The 20798-nt window shown below is 42.9% G+C and overlaps 1 protein-coding gene across 5 annotated transcripts in view; it reads right to left on the bottom strand.

Annotated features, from left to right (window-relative positions):
- Positions 1–20798, bottom strand: part of CDK7 (cyclin dependent kinase 7) — a 50399-nt gene that overhangs the window by 7638 nt on the left and 21963 nt on the right. For 4 of the 5 annotated variants that reach the window (XR_013418039.1, XM_015140172.3, NM_001266657.1 and 1 more), the window contains 5 exon segments: positions 20115–20183; positions 16386–16496; positions 14276–14394; positions 10988–11087; positions 1402–1488 (listed from right to left, as the gene is read on the bottom strand). Coding sequence is in view for 4 of the 5 variants with exons in the window: in XM_015140172.3 (XP_014995658.1) it covers positions 1402–1488; positions 10988–11087; positions 14276–14394; positions 16386–16496; positions 20115–20183 (486 nt within the window). In the remaining variant the exon portion in view is untranslated. 5 annotated transcript variants of the gene reach the window in all.

The raw sequence follows: 20798 nt of genomic DNA, 5'->3' as shown, positions 1-20798 counted from the left end.
TACAGAGTTGGAGGACAGATTAGCGATTGCCAAGAGTTAAGGAGCGGGTAGGAGGAAAGTAAGCAAAGCTATAAAAGAATACCATGAGAGATTCTTGTGGTGATACTCTGTATCTTGACTGTAGCATCCTAGTGTGATACTGCACTGATTTTACAAGATGCTCCCATCTTGTAAAAGCTGGGTAAAGGGTCTGTGAAATATGTCTGCAATATTACTATTATCGTTTTGAGGCAGGGACTCACTCTGTTACTCAGGCTAGTAAAGCGCAGTGGCGCAATCACAGCTCACTGCAGCCTTGAGCTCCTGGGCTCAAGCAATCCTCCTACCTCAGCCTCCTGAGTAGCTGGGACCATAATGTGTGCACCACCATGCCTGGTAATTTTTTTTAATTTTTATTTTTCATAGACATGAAGTCTCACTATGTTGCCCAGGCTGGTCTTAAACTGCTGGGCTCAAGTGACCCATTTACCTCCACCTCCCAAAGTGCTGGGATTACAGGCGTGAGCCACTGTGCCCAGCCACGATACATAATTGTGAATTATATATTCACAATTGCACGTGAATAATATTCTCAAAATAAGTTTATTTTTTAATTTTATTTTTTATTTTTGGAGACAGAGTCTCGCTTCATAGCCCAGGCTGGTCTCAAACTCTTGGCCTGAAATGATCTGCCTGCCTCGGCCTCCCAAAGTGCTGGGATTACAGGCGTGAGCCACCGCACCCCACCAAGAAGTTTAATTTTTAAAAAATAGAAGAGAAACATCAGTAAGCAACTGCTATTTAGAAAATCATGTTAGCCAGGTACGATGGCTCATGCCTATAGTCCCAGCACTTTGGGAGGCTGAGGCAGAACTGCTTGAGACTAGGAGTTTGAGACCAGCCTGGGCAACATGGTGAAACCCCATCAATATAAAAAATATACATATACAAAAATTAATTTTAAAAAAATCTAAGAGAAACATCATATATACATATATGTACACCTACGTGTGTGTGTGTAATGGGTTATGTATGTCGTGGGTTCACATCGTGTATATGTAAGACGTGAAACCGCTTTTGTTAAGGAGTGAAAGAACATGCAACTCTTTTATGTTTGTAGTGTGCATATACACTCCTAACACAGCTTTACACTGAATTGTTAACAGTGATTACCCCAAGGTCGGGATTACTGGGGTCGGGGGAAAGGACTACAGGTATACAAGAGGGTGGATGGTATATCACAATTGTAACTTTTTACTTTATATACTTTATCATTTAAAATGTTCTGAGTACATATTATAAGTAAATTATAATTAATAAATGTCTTTAATATTCACGTGACAGCATTATATAAAGCATATGACAATTTAAGAACTTTATAGAGTCCTAATTGCATTTCAAAGAAAATGCATAAAGGCTTACCGGCCACTGTTCCTCAGTTGGTGTGCCCAAAGTTTCAAATATTCTTGTTAGCTGATCGAGGTCTGAATCTCCTGGCAAAAAAGGAACCTGAAAGAAAGTAAGAGGGAGACTTTTCAAGGTGGGTGGTTTTTTTTCTTCTTTTTTTTAGAGAGACAGAGTCTCGCTCTGTCACCCAGGCTGCAGTGAGTGATGCGATCCTGGCTCACTGCAACCTCCTCGTTTCAAGCGATTCTCCTGCCTCAGCCTCCCGAGTAGCTGGGACTGCAGGGGCACGCCACCATGCCTGGCTAATTTTTGTGTTTTTAGTAGAGATGGGGTTTTGTCATGTTGGCCAGGCTAGTCTATCTGCCCACTTTGGCCTCCCAGAGTGCTGGGATTACGGGCATGAGCCAACACACCAGGCTTTGAGGTGTTTTTTTTTTTTTTTTTTTTGAGACAGAGTCTCGCTCTGTCACCCAGGCTGGAGTGCAGTGGCGTGATCTCAGCTCACTGCAAGCTCCACCTCCTGGGTTCATGCCATTCTCCTGCCTCAGCCTCCTGAGTAGCTGGGACTACAGATGCCCGCCACCACACCTGGCTAAATTTTTTTTTTTGTATTTTTAGTAGAGATGGGGTTTCACCATGTTAGCCAGAATGATCTCAATCTCCTGACCTTGTGATTCGCCTGCCTCAGCCTCCCAAAGTGCTGGGATTATAGGTGTGAGCCACCACGCTCGGCCTTCGAGGTGGTTTTTGATATTTGTTAGACAAATACTATAAATTTAATAAGAAAAACTAAAAAACTCTGCAACAAATATTGAAAATTTAGTATGAAGTATATTGGATATGTTATTAGATCCTGCCGCTGCTAACTAACAAAACAGCACCTTTACTATCCATTTTATTCACTCCAAATTTTAATAAACACTCACCATATAACAGACATTGTGCTAAGCCTCAGGAATTAAAAGAGGAAAATAAGACATTCCCTGCCCTCCCCTGAGGTGGATGTGGTAAGCAATGCTGATACACATAAACAAGCATTTACAATTCAGTGTGTTGAGTAAGTATAAGATCTTAGACCACACTGAAAGAGCACCTAACTTATCCTAGATGGGTCAGGGAAGGCTTCATAGAGCAAGTGGCATGAAAGGTGAAGGATGAATAGGAGTTAGCCTGAGGAACAGTCTAAGTTGGAAGAAGAAAACTATTCTAGCAAAAGGCAGGCACAAAGCTGAGAAGGAAGAGAATACACCAATCATATTTATGCAATTTCTTAACAAACTCTTTCTTTGAAGAGGTGTAAAGACAAACTTCAGAAGAGGACAAATAATTACAAGTTAAAAATTAGTAACCTTCATTAGAACCTCAAAAAAATTGGTGAGCTGATGAGACAGGGTCAATATCCCTGCTATTTATAGAGATTACTGTCCAACTCACTCTCAGACATCTATGTAAATATATGAAAGATATACTGTGAACAATAATGGCCTCCAGCACTGTTAAGGGCCTTGGAACAGTTTATAGACTCACTGAGAAGACATGACATTAAGTATCATATCTCTAACATTTTGATTATTGTCGACTCTTACCAGCAAAAACAAACAAGACAACCAACCCCAGTGCCAGTTACCAATGTACTGCTTTTCAGTTCCAAATTCACCTTTTTTACCTGCTTTGTGAAAATGGTTCTGGGCTCTTTAAATATTTTTCCCTTGCCAAGAAACATGCTTTGTCAGTAGAGGATGATGGAGAGACAGTACAGGAAGGAAAAGGTTTTGCTTCCTGGTTCCAGTTTGCTTGCTCAGCTGACTCCTGCAGCACCCACAGGTTCTCTAGCACCAGGCTTCTGCAGCATGGGCAGAAAGGGCAGTTTCTCCAGTGCTGTTCCTGCAGCACACAGAGGCCAGCTAGCCCCTACTTCATCCTGCCAAGCAGTTTTCTAGCAGGGTGCTTCCAGAGGGACACCTTTCCCCAGCACCCTAGAGCACAGATTGCCAGCCCTTTCCAGTAAGCAGATTTCTAGCAAGTCTCACCAGCAAAAAGCAACAGTAATTTCTCTGCCTTCTGGTGAGCCACATATGCCGTATTCAACTGGATCTAGATCTCAGCCCTGGGGACAGTCTCCCCTGGGTGATCTGTCTTGGCCCCAGGGGTTAGTGGTAGTAGGTCCTTATATCTGCTATTCCTGCATTGTTAGAGTTCTCCTAACTTCTTATTTGTCAATCCATTACTCCAGTCCCCCACCATAATTAATACTTCTTCATACTGTATACTTCCCTGATCAACGTATGGTTTCTATTTTCTGACTGGACCTAGACTTAGTATAATTCCTAAAGTATGTAACACTGTACTATTATATTGTGTATATTAAGTATACACGAAAAATAGAAACTAAAAGGATGCTGGCTGGGTGTGGTGGCTCACACCTGTACTCCCAGCACTTTGAGAGGCCGAGGTGGATGGATCACCTGAGGTCAGGAGTTCAAGACCAGTCTGGCCAACATGCTGAAACTCTGTCTCTACCAAATATACAAAAATTAACTAGGTGTGGTGGTACACGCCTGTAGTCCCAGGTCCTCAGGAGGCTGAGGCAGGAGAATCACTTGAACCGGGAGACGGAGTGAGCAGAGATGGAACCATGTACTCCAGCTTGGGCGACAGAACAAGAATCCATCTTTTTTTTTTTTTTTTTTTTTTTTTTTGAGACGGAGTCTCGCTCTGTCGCCCAGGCTGGAGTGCTGTGGCCGGATCTCAGCTCACTGCAAGCTCCGCCTCCCGGGTTTACGCCATTCTCCTGCTTCAGCCTCCTGAGTAGCTGGGACTACAGGCGACCACCACCTCGCCCGGCTAATTTTTTGTATTTTTTAGTAGAGACGGGGTTTCACTGTGTTAGCCAGGATGGTCTTGATCTCCTGACCTCGTGATCCGCCCATCTCGGCCTCCCAAAGTGCTGGGATTACAGGCTTGAGCCATCGCGCCCGGCCCAGAATCCATCTTTAAAAAAAAAAAAAAAAAAAAAAAAATCCTACAAGGATATTAAATAATATTACAACTATTTTTAGACATGCTAATTTGCTTCTTATACCCAAAAAGATTATCTTATCTTTTGTCTTTTGTAGGGCACCTGTACCCTCACTTGCAGGCCAAATTGTGGACAAGCTTGCAATTTTAAGGATTGGTGTGCTTTTGTATGATGTAAAAATGAAACTAAGCTGTCTTGATGTATGGATTTTACAACCCAATTTGAACAAGCCTATATAAAAACATTTATGAGAAAAAGTAGGAAAATCTGAATACACACTTAATTTTATTGAGGAATTGATGTTCACTTTTTTCAGATGACAATGGTATTGTGGTTATGATTAAAGAATCCTTACAGATGGCCGGGTGTGGTGCCTTACTCCCGTAATCCCAGCACTTTGGGAGGGTGAGGCAGCTGGATCAATTGAGGCTAGAGTTTGAGACCAGCCTGGTCAACATCACGAAACCATTTTTACTAAAAAACACAAAAGTTAGCCAGGTGTCATGGCACATGGCTGTAATCCCAGCTACTTGGAAGGCTGAGGCCCAAGAATTGTTTCAGCCTGGGAGGCAGAGGTGGCAATGAGCTGAGATCACGCCACTGCATTTCAGCCTAGGCCACAAAGTGAGACTCTGCCTCAAAAAAAAAAAAAAAAAAAAAAAAAAAAAGAGAGAATCCTTATAGAGAAAAATACTGAAATGTGGATAAAATTACATGTTTGGGATTTGTGGCAAAAATATCTAGTGTGGGAGAATACTGATAAAATGGATATGTTTGAAACTTTTGAAACTGGTTGATGAGTACAGATAGAGGCTCATTTTACTAGTCTTTGCTTTTGCATGTTTGAAAATATCCATACTAAAAAAACTTTTTCCCTAAAGAAAAAGCTGCTTTGGAACTTAAACCGTGTGTTTAAAATGACTTATTTATATTAAATACATGAACCTTGTTAAAGCACTGAATAGTACTAAAGACATAATAAAAATTGGTTCTTTGACCTATCATCTCCCTCTCATTTTTGATAACTATGTAACTTTTGCTCAGTGCAGAGCCAAAATCCCCTTCTTATACAATGTGGTTTTCCTAAAGGTAATGATTTCCTAGCCTTCTATTGCCAACTCCTAACGCCCGCTCTTTGGCAACATGGTTTATATATAAGCTAAATATTCCAGTTATTAAATATCAATGTCTATATGACTAAACCAATCATATTCATCAGTCCTGCCCCACTTTTTTTTTTTTTTTTTTTTTTCCTGGAAGCCACCCCTGCTGAAGTCCTCACCCCAACTGCTCCAATCTGGACTAGCTACTCTCCAGACCTGATGCATACCTGCTTTCTCAGAACTTTCCTTCACTATTAAATGAGAATTTGAATTGCCTCTTTTCTGTGTTGAATCTCATGTTCCCTGCATCTCCTGTCTTCCTGTTGGCTTACTCTGCAACGTCCGCCTCCTGCATTCAAGCGCCTCAGCCTCCCAAGTAGCTGGAATTACAGGTGCCCGCCACCGCGCCCAGCTAATTTCTGTACTATTAGTAGAGAAGGCGTCTCACTATCTTGGCCAGGCTAGTCTTGAACTCCTGACATCAGGTGATCCACCCGCCTCGGCCTCCCAAAGTGCTGGGATTACAGGCATGAGCCACCGTGCCCGGCCCTAAACTTTGATTTTTTTGAGACAAGGTCTGTCACCCCTAATTCAGTGTGAATTTTTTGGTTCTGTTTTTCTCCTGTGCTGTCTCTGCACCAGCTCAGTTCAGCTCCCCAGCCTTCGCTGCAGCCTCTTTAGCCTGCTGGCCGCAAGTGCGCCCTCTAAAGGCCCCAAATGCCCTATACACACCAGGTGGAGAGCGCGGAAGCGCCTGCAGAGCCAAATTAAAGGTGAACCCTAGCCTGTTGCCCAGGCTGAAATGCAGTGGCACAAACATGGCTCACTGCAGCCTCGTTACCCAGGTTCAAGCAATCCTCCCACTTCAGCCTCCCAAGCAGCTGGGACTACAGGCATGCACTACCATGTCAGGCTAATTTCTTGATTTTTTTCTCTCTCTTTCTCTTTTTTTTAGATAGTGTCTTGCTCTGTCACCCAGGCTGGAGTGATGTGTAATGATCTCACCTCACTGCAGCCTCAAATTCCCAGGCTCCGGTGATCCTCCCACCTCAGCCTCCTGAGTAGCTGGGAAAAAAGGTACTCAATACTGTGCCCGGCTAATTTTTGTATTTTTGGTAGACACAGGGTTTCACCACATTGCCCAAGTGCGTCTCAAACTCCTGAGCTCAAGCAATCCACCTGCCTTGGCCTCCCAAAGTACTGGGATTACAAAAGTGAGCTACCCCGCCTGGCCTAGATGTAAATTTCTGATGTAATAAACTGTAGTTACCCTCAGAGCTAACTGAAAATATGAACAGGCAAAGAATTGTGGGTTGAGCATCATTTTCCCTCACAATGTGAAGACTTCCCAGAGTCCAGTGCTGCTGTTGAGAAGGCTCATGCCATTCTTTCTCCCTAATACTTTATTTTCTTTTCTGTGTATGCTACTTTTCCTCTCTGTGGAAATATTTTCCTTATCCCTTCGTATTCTAAAATTTCATAATAATGTGTCTTGGTACAAGTATTGTTTTTTCATTTATTTATGCAGAGCCTTTAGAATGCTTTAAAAAAAAAGTTTTCTTTGTAATTTTTATAATTGTACTCTTTTTTTTTTCTTTTTTTTTTTTAGACAGAGTTTCACTCTTGTTGCCCAGGCTGGAGTGCGATGGCGTGATCTCAGCTCACCGCAACCTCCACCTCCCAGGTTCAAGCGATTCTCCTGCCTTAGCCTCCTGAGTAGCTGGGATTATAGGTGTGTGCCACCAAACCTGACCAATTTTTTTTTCTTTTTTTTTGAGATGGCGTCTCGTTCTGTCGCCTGGGCTGGAGTGCAGTGGCACGATCTCGGCTCACTGCAACTTCCGATTCCCAGGTTCACACCATTCTCCTGCCTTAGCCTCCCAAGTAGCTGGGACTACAGGCGCCCACCACCACGCCTGGCTAATTTTTTTGTATTTTCAGTAGAGACGGGGTTTCACCGTGTTAGCCAGGGTGGTCTCAATCTCCTGACCTCGTGATCCGCCCATCTTGGCCTCCCAAAGTGCTGGGATTACAGGCGTGCGCCACCGCACCCGGCTTAAACCCGGCTAATTTTGTATTTGTAGTAGAGACAGGGTTTCTCCATGTTGGCCAGGCTGGTCTCAAATTCCCAGCCTCAGGTGATCTGCCCACCTCTGCCTCCCAAAGTGCTGGGATTATAGGCGTGAGCTACGGCACCCGGCCTCATAATGGTACTCTTCATGGCACTTTTAGTCTGACGATTCACATCTAGCAATGCTTCAGTAGTTTGAGATTTCCTACCCTCCATTTTCTTTGTTTTCTCTTGGTACATTTTAGAATCAATCCTGGATCAATCTGTTAATTTTATCTTTTCTCTACTACAGTCCATCTATCTTTTTATTGAGACAGGGTTTCACAATGTTATCCAGGCTGGTCTTGAACTCCTGGGCTCAAGAGATTCTCCTGCCTCAGCCTCCCACGTAGCTGGGACCACAGGTGTGTACCACTGTCCCTGGCCATCTCTTTATCTTTTGATTTTACTTATGAAAAAGTTTTGCAGCTTACTTTCCCATTCCTTTCGCTGTTTTTGTTTGCCTTTGGCTTATCCTCTACTTTTAATATTTCAAGTATCTCTTATTTGTTTCCCTTTTAAAAAAGTATGGTGTGGGCCGGGCACAGTGGCTCACGCCTGTAATCCCAGCACTTTGGGAGGCCAAGGCAGGCGGATCACAAGGTCAGGAGCTCAAGACCAGCCTGCCCAATATGGTGAAACCCCATCTCTACTAAAAATACAAGAATTAGCAGGGCGTGGTGGCGGGCGCCTGTAGTCCCAGCTACTTGGGAGGCCAAGGCAGGAGAATTGCCTGAATCCGGAAGGTAGAGGTTGCAGTGAGCCAAGATCGTGCCACTACACTCCAGTCTGGGCGACAGAGTGAGACTGTGTCTCAAAAAAAGAAAAAAAAAAAAAAAGTATGATGTGCTTATTCTATAGATGAACTATAATCTGTTAGGTCTCTGAAGATTTGGAAAGCGGGCTGGGGGTGGTGAATTTTCTTCTGCTTTGTTGTTTCCATGTTTTCCAAGTTTCTTTTTAGTTTGTTTCAGTCTGCCTTTCATTTTGGAAGTATTCAATACTGTCTGAAGATCCTTAATAACTATCTGGTGATCCCTGGCTAAGCATTCATATGGGCAACATTTCTACCTTTTCAAATGAGCACAGGGACAGCTTAAAATAGGACAAAAAGTATGGCAGAAGAGTACTATTCTTTTTTTTTTTTTTTTTTTTTGAGACGGAGTCTCACGCTGTTGCCCAGGCTGGAGTGCAGTGGCGCGATCTCGGCTCACTGCAAGCTCCGCCTCCCGGGTTCCCGCCATTCTCCTGCCTCAGCCTCCTGAGTAGCTGGGACTACAGGCGCCCGCCACTGCGCCTGGCTAATTTTTTGTATTTTTAGTAGAGACGGGGTTTCACTGTGGTCTCGATCTCCTGACCTTGTGATCCGCCCGCCTCGGCCTCCCAAAGTGCTGGGATTACAGGCTTGAGCCACCGCGCCCGGCCTAAGAGTACTATTCTTTAGTCTGCATGTCATTTTCCTTATAACTTTAAACATGATTCCAGCAACAATGCCAATGGCTAACAAATTTGCAAGTATGTTAACAGGTTCACAATCTCTAACCTGTGTATTCTCAACTGCTCTCTCTCTTCACTTGCTTTTTCAATGGAGTGATCAGTCATAATATTAGGGGCTATGGAATTCTGTTTTCTTCTTGGCCATGAATGGATTGTGGTGGCTGATACATTCTCAGTGTGATTTCTGGTATACTCTTGTTCATATAAGTAGCAGAGCTATCATGCCAGCTGATTCATAGGACCCCCTGTTAGCACTGTGATTCCCATATTGCCTTCCAAGTTTGAATGTGGGGGTTTCTTCTACAATGCCCATTGGGTACGTTTCTCAAAATGATACACAGAGTTTACTTTTTTTTTTTTTATTTTAAGAGATTGGGGTCTTTCTATATTGTCCAGGCTGGCCTCAAACTCCTGAGTTCAAGTGATCCTCCCACCTCAGCTTCCCAAGTAGCTGGGACTATAGGCAAGAGCCACCATTATGCTTAAACTAAACATTTTTAGTTTAGTGTTTTTCTCTTTGGTGTACAGAAGTTCTTTTCTGTGTTCAAGGAGATAAAAAAAGCTATTCAATCTTGGTTTGAATTTCTTTAAATACATATGGCTTGAGGAGAGGGAGAGCAGGGATCGGAATATGGAGAGAAAAAAACTCCCAGCTTCAGAAGGATTCCCCAATATCCCTTTACCTTCATCATTCATAAGGGCTAGTCTTTCTGGAGATCTAAACTTTATAGCTAAAGAAAGGTTCCAAGACAGCATCTTTCTCTCTGGTGAGGGGAAGTAGGGGATTTTTTTCTGTAAGATGATGGTCTCAGTCACAGAAATGCTGTAGTAACACTGTATCCGTTCTGTTTCAACAGAACTAAAATAATGGTCTCACACAAGGTTTAAGAGTGGTAGCTGCAGTGGTTGGTATTACGTATCTCCTAAAGCATACTTAAAACACCCCAAACAAAAAACCCCTCAGGAGAACAAAAGTTTATCTGAACATATTTAATTATTATAGAGCTACTGCCATATTACAAGTGAATTTCTATGTTCTGAGGTACAAAACTATCTACAATAAAGTTCTTACTGTCCTAAATGGAAGATATTCTCATTTCATATTAACATTTAAAAATGCTGCATTTGGGCCGGGCGCAGTGGCTCACGCCTGTAATCCCAGCACTTTGGGAGGCCAAGGCGGGTAGATCACGAGGTCAGGAGATCGAGACCATCCTGGCTAACACGGTGAAAACCCGTCTCTACTAAAAAATACAAAAAATTAGCCGGGCGTGGTGGCAGGCACCTGTAGTCCCAACTACTCGGGAGGCTGAGGCAGGAGGATGGCGTGAACCCAGGAGGCGGAGCTTGCAGTGAGCTGAGATCGCGCCACAGCACTCCAGCGTGGGCCACAGAGCCAGATTCCATCTCAAAAAAAAAAAAAAATGCGGCATTTGGCTTTTTAAAAATTGGACTATTTGTAGGCTTTTTGTTGTAAGGACATTGGTAGGACAAGAATTGTTTTTTTTTTTTTTTTTTTTTGAGATGGAGCCCTGTTCTTTTGCCCAGGCTGGAATGCAGTGGCACGACCGTGGCTCATTGCAACCTCTGCCTCCCAGGTTCAAGCGATTCTCCTCAGTAGCTGGGACTACAGGCACCCGCCACCACATCCACCTAATTTTTTTATTTTTAGTAGAGATGGGGTTTCACCATGTTGGCCAGGCTGGCCTCGAACTCGTGACCTCAAGTGATCCTTCTGCCTTGGCCTCCCAAAGTGCTGGGATTACAGGTGTGAGCCACCATACCTGGCCTAGGACAAGAATTCTTATACAAACTATAAGAACAAATAATTGCAACAACAATATTAAAGTGTGTACATTAATTTAGACTTACCCTTAGAAGTAACTCTGCTAATATACAGCCAACAGCCCACATGTCCACACCCACACCATACATCCTAGCTCCAAATAGTAACTCAGGGGCCCGATACCACCTAAAGAACAAAAATTAGTGTCATTTTAGCATGAAATTATCAAAGCACTTCTTAGAGATGAATGATCCTTGTCTGTTTTTAAAGTCAATCCCTTATTTTAAGGACTGCATACCATACTCTTCTGTGAAGTTTTAATACTCTTGCAGTTCTCTCCTTTTTCTCCTACAACATCAGTCTTTTGTTTTCTACTAGACCTTTCCCAGCAATGTACAAACATACTAGTATTTTTCCAGCCTTAAACTTCTTTGGACCCTATCTCCCCTAACAGGTGCCTCCTCATTCTCTGGTTAGTTCAAAGAATTGTCTATTCTTACTATCTCCAATTCCTTTTCTTCCATCCTCTCTTAAAACCTTTTCAGGCCGGGCGCTATGGCTCACGTCTGTAATCCCAGCACTTTGGGAGGCAGAGGCGGGCAGATCATGAGGTCAGGAGTTCGAGACCAGCCTGGCCAACATGGTGAAACTCCATCTCTACTAAAAGTACAAAAATTGGCCGGGTGTGGTGGTGCATGCCTGTAGTCCCAGCTACTTGGGAGGCTAAGGCAGAAAAATCACTGAACCCTGGAGGCGGAGGTTGCAGTGAGCCGAGATCATGCCACTGCACTCCAGCCTGGGCAACAGAGCAAGACTTCTGTTGCCAGCCTGGGCAACAAAGCAAGACTTCGTCTCAAAAAAACAAACAAACAACAACAACAACAACAAAACTTTCCAGGCTAGACATGGTGGCTCACGCCTGTAATCCCAGCATTTTGGGAGGCTGAGGTGGGCGGATGATGAGGTCAGGAGTTTGAGACCAGCCTGGCCAACATAGTGAAACCCCATCTCTACTAAAAATACAAAAAATTAGCTGGGTGTGGTGGCAGGCGCCTGTAGTCTCAACCATGTAGTCCCAGCTACTTGGGAAGCTGAGGCAGGAGAATTGCTTGATCCCGGGAGGCGGAGGTTGAAGTGAGCAGAGATCGCGTCATTGCACGCCAGCCTTGGCGACAGTGCGAGACTCTGTCTCAAACAAAACAAAACACACACACAAGAACCTTTTCAATCAGGCTTTCATCCTTACCATTCCACCAAAACTGCTCTTATCAAGCTTATCAGTCATGTCCATACTGCTAAATCCCATTGTCAATTCTCAGAGTCTTCATCTTAATTTGACTTACCAGCAGTATTTGATTTATAGACAGAGAAAATATGAGAAACTGGTAGATGAGAAAGCACCAGTTAACAATGCTCTTGTACACAGGTCCCTGTTTCTATGAGTTCCTGAATGATGAGCTTAACTCTTCTAGCAATTACATAAACAATTACTCACATCCCCTACTTCCTCCTCAGGGCTTAGGTGATTTATAGTCAGTGACATCTATTTGGAAGAGGTAGTGAAATAATTTAAAATAGAGAATTTGGGGCCAGGCACAATGGCTCACACCTGTAATCCTAGAACTACTGGAGGCTGAGGTGGGAGGATCGCTTGAGTGCAGGACTTTGAGACCAGCCTGGGCAACATGGTGAAACCCATCTCTATAAAAACTTTAAAAAATTAGCCAGCCATAGTGGGGTATACCTGTGGCCCCAGATACTCGGGAGGCTGACATAGGAGGATCGCTTGAACCCAGGAGGTCAAGGCAGCAGTGAGTATTGTTTGCACAACCACACTTCAGCCTGGGCAACAGAGTGAGATCCTGTCTCAAAAAACAGAAAGAGGCCGGGCGTGGTGGCTCAAGCCTGTAATCCCAGCACTTTGGGAGGCCGAGACGGGCGGATCACGAGGTCAGGAGATCGAGACCATCCTGGCTAACACGGTGAAACCCCATCTCTATTAAAAAAATACAAAAAAACTAGCCGGGCGAGGTGGCGGCGCCTGTAGTCCCAGCTACTCGGGAGGCTGAGGCAGGAGAATGGCGGGAACCCGGGAGGCGGAGCTTGCAGTGAGCTGAGATCCGGCCACTGCACTCCAGCACAGGCGGCAGAGCGAGACTCCGTCTCAAAAAAAAAAAAAAAAAAAAAAAAAAACAGAAAGAAAAAATAGAGAATTTGAAAATCTTTGCAGATCCTTAAAAGGGTCTTGGAAATTAACAAAATGCCATTGGGACAAAAATTATAAAATCTATCATTCCTATTTAATGTGATTTTCTGTTTTTACACATCAAAAATACAAATGGAAATATAATTATCAATATGAAAAATTCAAATATCAAGACATTGCTCTGTCGAGAGAATTTTCCTTTACATAGAAGGATACAGAATCAGGACTGATCAACATAATAATAAACATGGGTCCAATAAATCAGATGATTAGGTAGAAGAATAGCCACTGAAATTCTAGATTATCTAACTAAAAGTATAAATTGTTTCCATTTACAAGGTAAATGTCTTAGGATTGAGCTAAACTCTGTCTGAAAAAGGGCTGTGTATTTTTTCATCGCGGTAAAGTATACCTAACATAAAAACGGCAGTTTTTTTTTTTTTTTTTTTCTGAGAGGGAGTATTTCTCTGTCACCCAAGCTGGAGTGCAGTGGCGCAATCTCAGCTCACTGCAACTTCTGCCTCTCAGGTTCAAGCAATTCCCCTGCCTCAGTCTCCTGAGTAGTTAGGGTTACAGACGTGTACCACCATATCACGTCCGGCTAATTTTTTTGTATTTTTAGTAGAGACGGGATTTTACCATATTGGCCAGGCTGGTCTTGAACTCCTGACCTCGTGATCCGCCTGCCTCGGCCTCCCCAAGTGCTGGGATTACAGGCATGAGCCACCACGCCTGGCCAAATGGCAGTTTTTGTTTTTTTTTTTTTTTTTTTTGAGACGGAGTCTCGCTCTGTCGCCCAGGCTGGAGTGCAGTGGCGCAATCTCGGCTCACTGCAAGCTCCGCCTCCCGGGTTCACGCCACTCTCCTGCCTCAGCCTCCTGAGTAGCTGGGACTACAGGCGCCCGCCACCGCGCCCGGCTAATTTTTTGTATTTTTAGTAGAAACGGGGTTTCACCGTGGTCTCGATCTCCTGACCTTGTGATCCGCCCGCCTCGGCCTCCCAAAGTGCTGGGATTACAGGCGTGAGCCACCGCGCCCGGCCGGCAGTATTTTTTAAGAGGATATCTATCAACAATGATTCCTTAACTCTGCCAAGATATTTCAGAGAAGCCAGTTGATGCTCATTTCTGATTAACCTCCTGCACATGTAGCTTTAAGGGATTCTTACCTGGTTACAACCTGATGTGTATAAGCTCTATTGGGGCTCCCAAAAGATTTGGCCAGGCCAAAATCTGCCAGTTTTAGAACTCCATTTTCATCTAGCAACAAGTTGTTTGGTTTCAGATCCTATATGACAGAAGTTTTAAACAAACAAATAAGCAGGGTAGGGGAGAACACTGTAGTGCTACATTTAGTTGGCATAACTTTAAACTTAGCAAAAACGGTAACACCTGAAATCTAAAAAATCAATATTTTTTCCACTGATATAAAATCCCATCAAAGCAAAATTGGATTGGTTATAATATATAATCTTGGTAAGGCACTTAATTTCACCAAGCCTCAATTTACATACTTCGTAGAGTTTCTGTGAGGATTAAATCTGATATTTTCCGTAGTGTAGTGTAATAACTGGCTCATAGTAGGCACTCGATAAATGGTTCCTACTATTAATAATAAATAAGAACTTTCATAATATACATTTGTTAATGTATAAGAATGAGGATGACATTCTTCAAAATCTATGCTAAAAAGACATCAGCAATAACCTAAAAAGGATTCCAAACTTACGATATGAGAATTACTAGTTACAAATTATATATTCTTAACTACTTATCTAAATAGCTAGGTAGCTAGCATCTACCTAGCTAAATCATCAGCTTTGTTCTAAAAGCTGAATATTCCCACTATTTCATAAACTGTATTTTGTACCTTGAATTTCAGAGCTACAAGAAACATTACTTTTCTAGTTGTATTTTGGCATTGTATGAGTTAGTCCAAGACAATCACTATAACTGTATTTTTCCCCCCACAACATTGTAGCGCAAGGAATACTGAACTTAAAGCCAAAAGACTTATTTTCTTTTTTGTTTTTTTGAGACAGGGTTTCACTCCTGTCACCCAGGCTAGAGTGCAGTGGTGAGGTCTCAGCTCACTGCAACCCCCGCCTCCTGGGCTCAGGTGATTCCCCAACCTCAGCCTCCTGAGCAGCTGGGACTACAGGTGTGCACCACCACACCCACCTAATTTCTGTATGAGTTTTCACTATATTGCCCAGGCTGGTCTAGAACTCCCGGGCTCGAGATATCTGCTTGCCTCGGCCTCCCAAAGTGCTGGGAACACAGAAGTGAGTCACTGCGCCTGGGCCAAAACCCATGTTTTAATACTCTGTCTGTTATCAGCAGCTAACCTTGAAAAAAAAAATAACCATGGCCAGGTCACTTAGCAACTTAGCTCTTTGTCTATTATAAAATGAGGGGGCCAGGGCCGGGGCTGGGCGTGGTGGCTCATGCTTGTAATCTGGCACTTTGGGAGGCCGAGGCAGGCAGATCACGAGGTCATGAGATCAAGACCATCCTGGCTAACACGGTGAAACCCCATCTCTACTAAAAATACAAAAAAAAAAAAAAATTGCCAGGCTTGGTGGCGAGCGCCTGTAGTCCCAGCTACTCAGGAGGCTGAGGCAGGAGAATGGTGTGAACCCCAGGAAGTGGAGCTTGCAGTGAGCCGAGATTATGCCACTGCACTCCAGCCTGGGCGACAGAGCAAGACTCCGTCTCAAAAAAAAAAAAAAAAAAGAAAAAAAAAATGAGGGGGCTGGGCACAGTGGCTCACGCCTGTAATCCCAGCACTTTGGGAGGCCGAGGCGGGCAGATCACGAGTTCAGGAGATTGAGACCATCCTGCCTAACATAGTGAAACCCCATCACTACTAAAAAAATACAAAAAATTAGCTGGGCATGGTAGTAGGCGCCTGTGGTCCCAGCTACTCGGGAGGCTGAGGCCGGAGAATGGCGTGAATCCAGGAGACGGAGCTTGCAGTGAGCCAAGATGGTGCCACTACACTCCATCCTGGGTGACAGAACAAGATTCCATCTCAAAAAAAAAAAAAAAAAAAGAAAGACTGGATCTCTTCTAGTTCTAAATTTCACATAGTAATATGGAGTCCTCACAGCACCAACTGCTGGAACAACTGAAGAGAACAATATATAGGTAAAAGATGGGATAAAACGGTCAGCTATAAATTCATATTGTTAAACAATTTACATGTTCAGGCCATTATGTACTAAATTGGCTCTATAAAACTTGACTGCTATAAAGAAGCAATATTAAAAACCTTACCCTATGTAGGATCCAATGTTGATGTAAATATTCTAATCCTTGAAGAGTCATCAACATGTAGGCTTTGATGTGTGATGGTGTCAGCACAAGACTATTATCCTTTATTATAACCTGTAAAGCAAGTATACAATATACGGGTACCCTTTATTATTTCAAATAAACTCTACCATATAAAACAATTTATAGACTTAAAATATAAGTATCAATACAGGAGACTCTCAAGAGAGGTTATCTAAGTTTCCTCAGGAAGCACTGTCAGAATCTCCAGAGTTAGATGGGTAGGGAGAGCATTTCTGGTTTGGAAAGAAAGCAGTACTTTGTCCTCTACTGCTTTCGCATGAAAGTAGCAAACACCTGTTGTTTTTGCTTGCATCTTCTAAATGCTTCTAACAATAGCATTTAGTGTTCCTTTGGGAAGCCATCTCTTCTCAGCTTAGTCCACATGGTTAAGGTAGGACTGAGCCAACCTAAGGCCTCCAGAGGTAGGCACATGACCCAGGCATCCCCATTATCACACTGCAGTCTCCTGGCCAAGTGACTGGTTCAGGGATACAAGACAAGTGTGCTAGAATCAAAGAAAAGAAAGCACTTTCATTCCTCAGGTATTATTAAACTCTACAAACATATACCTAGAAGTATCTGGAACACCATATTGAGAACTGTACACATGAAGAAGGCAACAGAGAAGAAAACAGAGCTGAGTTAAAGTGTAAGACTGAGTTTTGATGGCATTATTTGTGAGCTGTGCCTAATGTCAGTTTATTTCTAGATTTATCAGTTAGGAACTAAAAGTTCCCCTTTTCTTTTTTTAAAATCAGATTTAAGGTAAAGCATACCCTTTTTAGTGTATAGTTCCATGCGTTTTGACAAATGCATCCAGTCATGTAACCACCACTATAATCAAAGCATAGTTCCGTAACCTCCCAAAATTCCCTGAGGCCCCTCTGTACTTACTTCTTTCCTTTACCCCAAAGTTCCCATAACCACTGATCTGGTTTCTGGTTCCTTTTGTTTTGCCTTTTCCAGAATATCATATAAATGAAATGATTCAATACATAGTCTTTTTAGCCTGGCTTCTTTCACTTAGCATAACGCATTTCAGATTCATCTATGTTGTTGCAGTTATCAATAGTTTGTTTCTATACCTGAGTAGTATTTCAGTTTGTTTGTACAGTCAGAATGAGGGATGTTTGGATTGTTCCAGTTTTGACAATTATTAATAAAGCCCAACATCTGTGTACCAACTGAATTCTGGCTTTTTTTTTTTTTTGAGATGGGAGTCTCACTCTGTCACCCAGGATGGAGTGCAGTGGCACAATTTCGGCTCACTGCAACCTCCACCTCCCAGGTTCAATTGATTCTCCTGCCTCAGCCTCCCAAGTAGCTGGGATTACAGGCACCTGCCACCACGCCCAGCTAATTTTTTTTTTTTTATTTTTAGTACAGATGGGGTTTCGCTATGCTGGACGGGTTGGTCTCAAACTCTTGACCTCTGGTGATCTGCCTGCCTCAGCCTCCCAAAGTGCTGGGATTATAGGTGTGAGCCACTGTGCCCGGCCTCTTTCTTTTAGATAAATACCTAGCAGAGGTATTGCTAGATCACAAGATTATTGATTAGTATTATCAATCACAATATTAGTGATGCTATTATAGATCATAATACTAACGGTACTGATGCTGGAAGGACCTATCACAATAGGCTATGGACTCAATCACCACCAGTCTGAGCATTTAGTGTGTTCCTATTACTTTCTGATAATGTGTTGTGTGAAATCTTTTTTTGCTTTAATTTGGCTGGTGTGTATTTAATTGTATAAGAAACTGCCAAGCTGTTTCCAAAGTGGCTTTATCATTTCACTGCTTTCGCACCAGCAGTGTATAAGAATTCCAGCTGTTGGGGCTGGGCATGCTGGCTTACGCCTGTAATCCCAGCACTTTGGGAGGCTGAGGCAGGTGGATCATGAGGTGAGGAATTCAAGATCAGCCTGGCCAATATGGTGAAACTCCGTATCTACTAAAAACACAAAAATTATCCAGGCATGGTGGCAGGCACCTGTAATCCCAGCTACTCGGGAGGCTGAGGCAGAAGAATCGCTTGAACCCGGGAGGTGGAGGTGGCAGTGAGCTGAGATCGTGCCACGGCAACAGAGCGAGACTCCGTCCCCCAAAAAAGAAAGAAAGAAAAGAAAAAGAATTCCAGCTGTTCCAGTCATGCGAGGTGGCTCACGCCTGTAATCCCAGCACTTTGGGAGGCTGAGGCAGGCAGATCACCTGAGGTCAGGAGTTCAAGACCAGCCTGGTCAACATGGCGAAACCCTGTCTCTATTAAAAATACAAAAATTATCCAGGCATGGTGGCAGGCACCTGTAACCCCAGCTACTCGGGAGGCTGAGGCAGTTGAATTGCTTGAACCTGGGAGGCAGAGGTTGCAGTGAGTCGAGATCTTACCACTGCACTCCAGCCTGGGTGACAATGAGAGACTCCATCTCAAAAAACAAACAAACAAACAAACAAACAAAAAAACCAACAACAAACTTCCAGCCGTTCCATATCCTTGGATTATTCGATTTTTGAGATTCAACTAATATTAATGAATTTTATATTTTTTAAAAAGAAACTTGCCCAGGTGCAGTGGCCCACACCTGTAATTTTAGCACTTTGGGAAACCAAGGCAGGTGGACTACTTGAGACAGGAGTTTGAGACCAGCCTGGCCAACAAAGTGAAACTCCATCGCTACTAAAAATACAAAAATTAGCTGGGCATGGGGATGGGTGCCTGTAATCCCAGTTACTCGGGAGGCTGAGGCACAAGAATCGCTTGAACCTGGGAGGCAGAGGTTGCAGTGAGTTGAGATCACGCCACTGCACTCCAGCCTGGGTAACAGAGCGAAACTCTGTCTCAAAAACAAAAACCAAAAAACAAAACAAACTTGGCTTTCAAAAGAATGACATTACTCTGGTTACATGGAAATAAGCTTCTTTATTTTTTAATATAATTTTTAAAGTAGAGACAGGATCTCACTATGTGGTCCAGGCTGGTCTTGAACTCCTGGGCTTAAGCAATCCTCTTGCCTTGGCCTCTCAAAGTGCTCAGAGTACAGGCGTGAGTCACTGCACCTGTCCGGAAATAAAATTCTTATACGTTGGCTGGGCATGGTGACTCATGCCTGTAATCCTAGCACTTTGGGAGGCTGAGGAGGGTGGATCACTTGAGGTCAGGAGTTCAAGACCAGCCTGGCCAACATGGTGAAACCCCGTCTCTACTTCAAATATAAAAATTAGCCAGGCATGCTGGCACCTGTAATCCCAGCTACTTGGGAGGCTGAAGTGAGAGAATCACTTGAACCCAGGAGGTGAAGGCTGCAGTGAGCTGAGATCATGCCATTACACTCCAGGATGGAGTAAGACTCCATCTCAAAAAAAAAAAAAAAAAAAACTTACAGGTCTAATGCTCATTTCTCCAAAAATGACGTCAACTAGCTATGGGAACTTGGAAGGGAGAAAGGCCAATGAAATCCAAATCTTTGTATGTAACACTGGGAATATCACTAAATGATTAGAAGAAAATAACTCAAGAGATCCTTTTGACTTAGAGTATATCCAAATTTCAACAAAATTAAGCTTTTTTTTTCCTTTTACTAGCAGTATCTTCTTAGGTAGAAAACAAGTATTTAGGTTCTTGTTTGATAAACTGGGACAAAGGAATTTCTCCAGGAATCTTAATCTTACCTCTAGATCAGTTTCCATAAAATCAAAGACAAGGCTAATATTAGATTTATGTCCAAAAGCATCAAGGAGCTGCAAAGTAAAAAAATTAAAATGTGATTCACTATTTAATACCTGACAGTATGATAGCAACTGAGGCAATTTTTTAAAATTTAAAAAGCATTTAAACTGTTGGTAATTCCCTATAAAGCTTAAATCATTTGATTAATTTGACATTTTCCTTTTTTGGACAGTACTAAAGGAATTAGTATTTTGAAGCACAAAAATATTAAATTTTACTTAAAAAAAATACCCAACCTCTTTCCCCAAATATTTGGAGTTATAATTAAGAAATTAACCAGTGAAAACCTCATTCCAGTCTCCAATTTAAAAGAAAAGTCCCAAATGTGATTCTTAAGAACTCCTCTAAATAACAGCGGCTATCATTGAATGAATGAATACATTTTCCATGGCAGGCACTATTCCAGATACATCTGTTCAATTGGCTAGTCTCACAACTACCCTATGGGGCAGGGACTCCAGGGAGTTGTGAGTAAACACACTCAAGGTCTCACACAGGCAGAAAGAAAGGTTTTGAATTCAGGTTCACACTCTCAGCCACTATATGCTAGAGCTCCCTAGACTTCAAAATTATTTCTGACAAAATTAGCCTACATGTCAATATTTCATTTATTTAATCAGTGGTAT

This window comes from Macaca mulatta, chromosome 6, assembly GCF_049350105.2.
Source record: "Macaca mulatta isolate MMU2019108-1 chromosome 6, T2T-MMU8v2.0, whole genome shotgun sequence".
Classification (NCBI taxonomy): domain Eukaryota; kingdom Metazoa; phylum Chordata; class Mammalia; order Primates; family Cercopithecidae; genus Macaca; species Macaca mulatta.
This window is presented reverse-complemented; position numbering and strand designations above follow the sequence as displayed.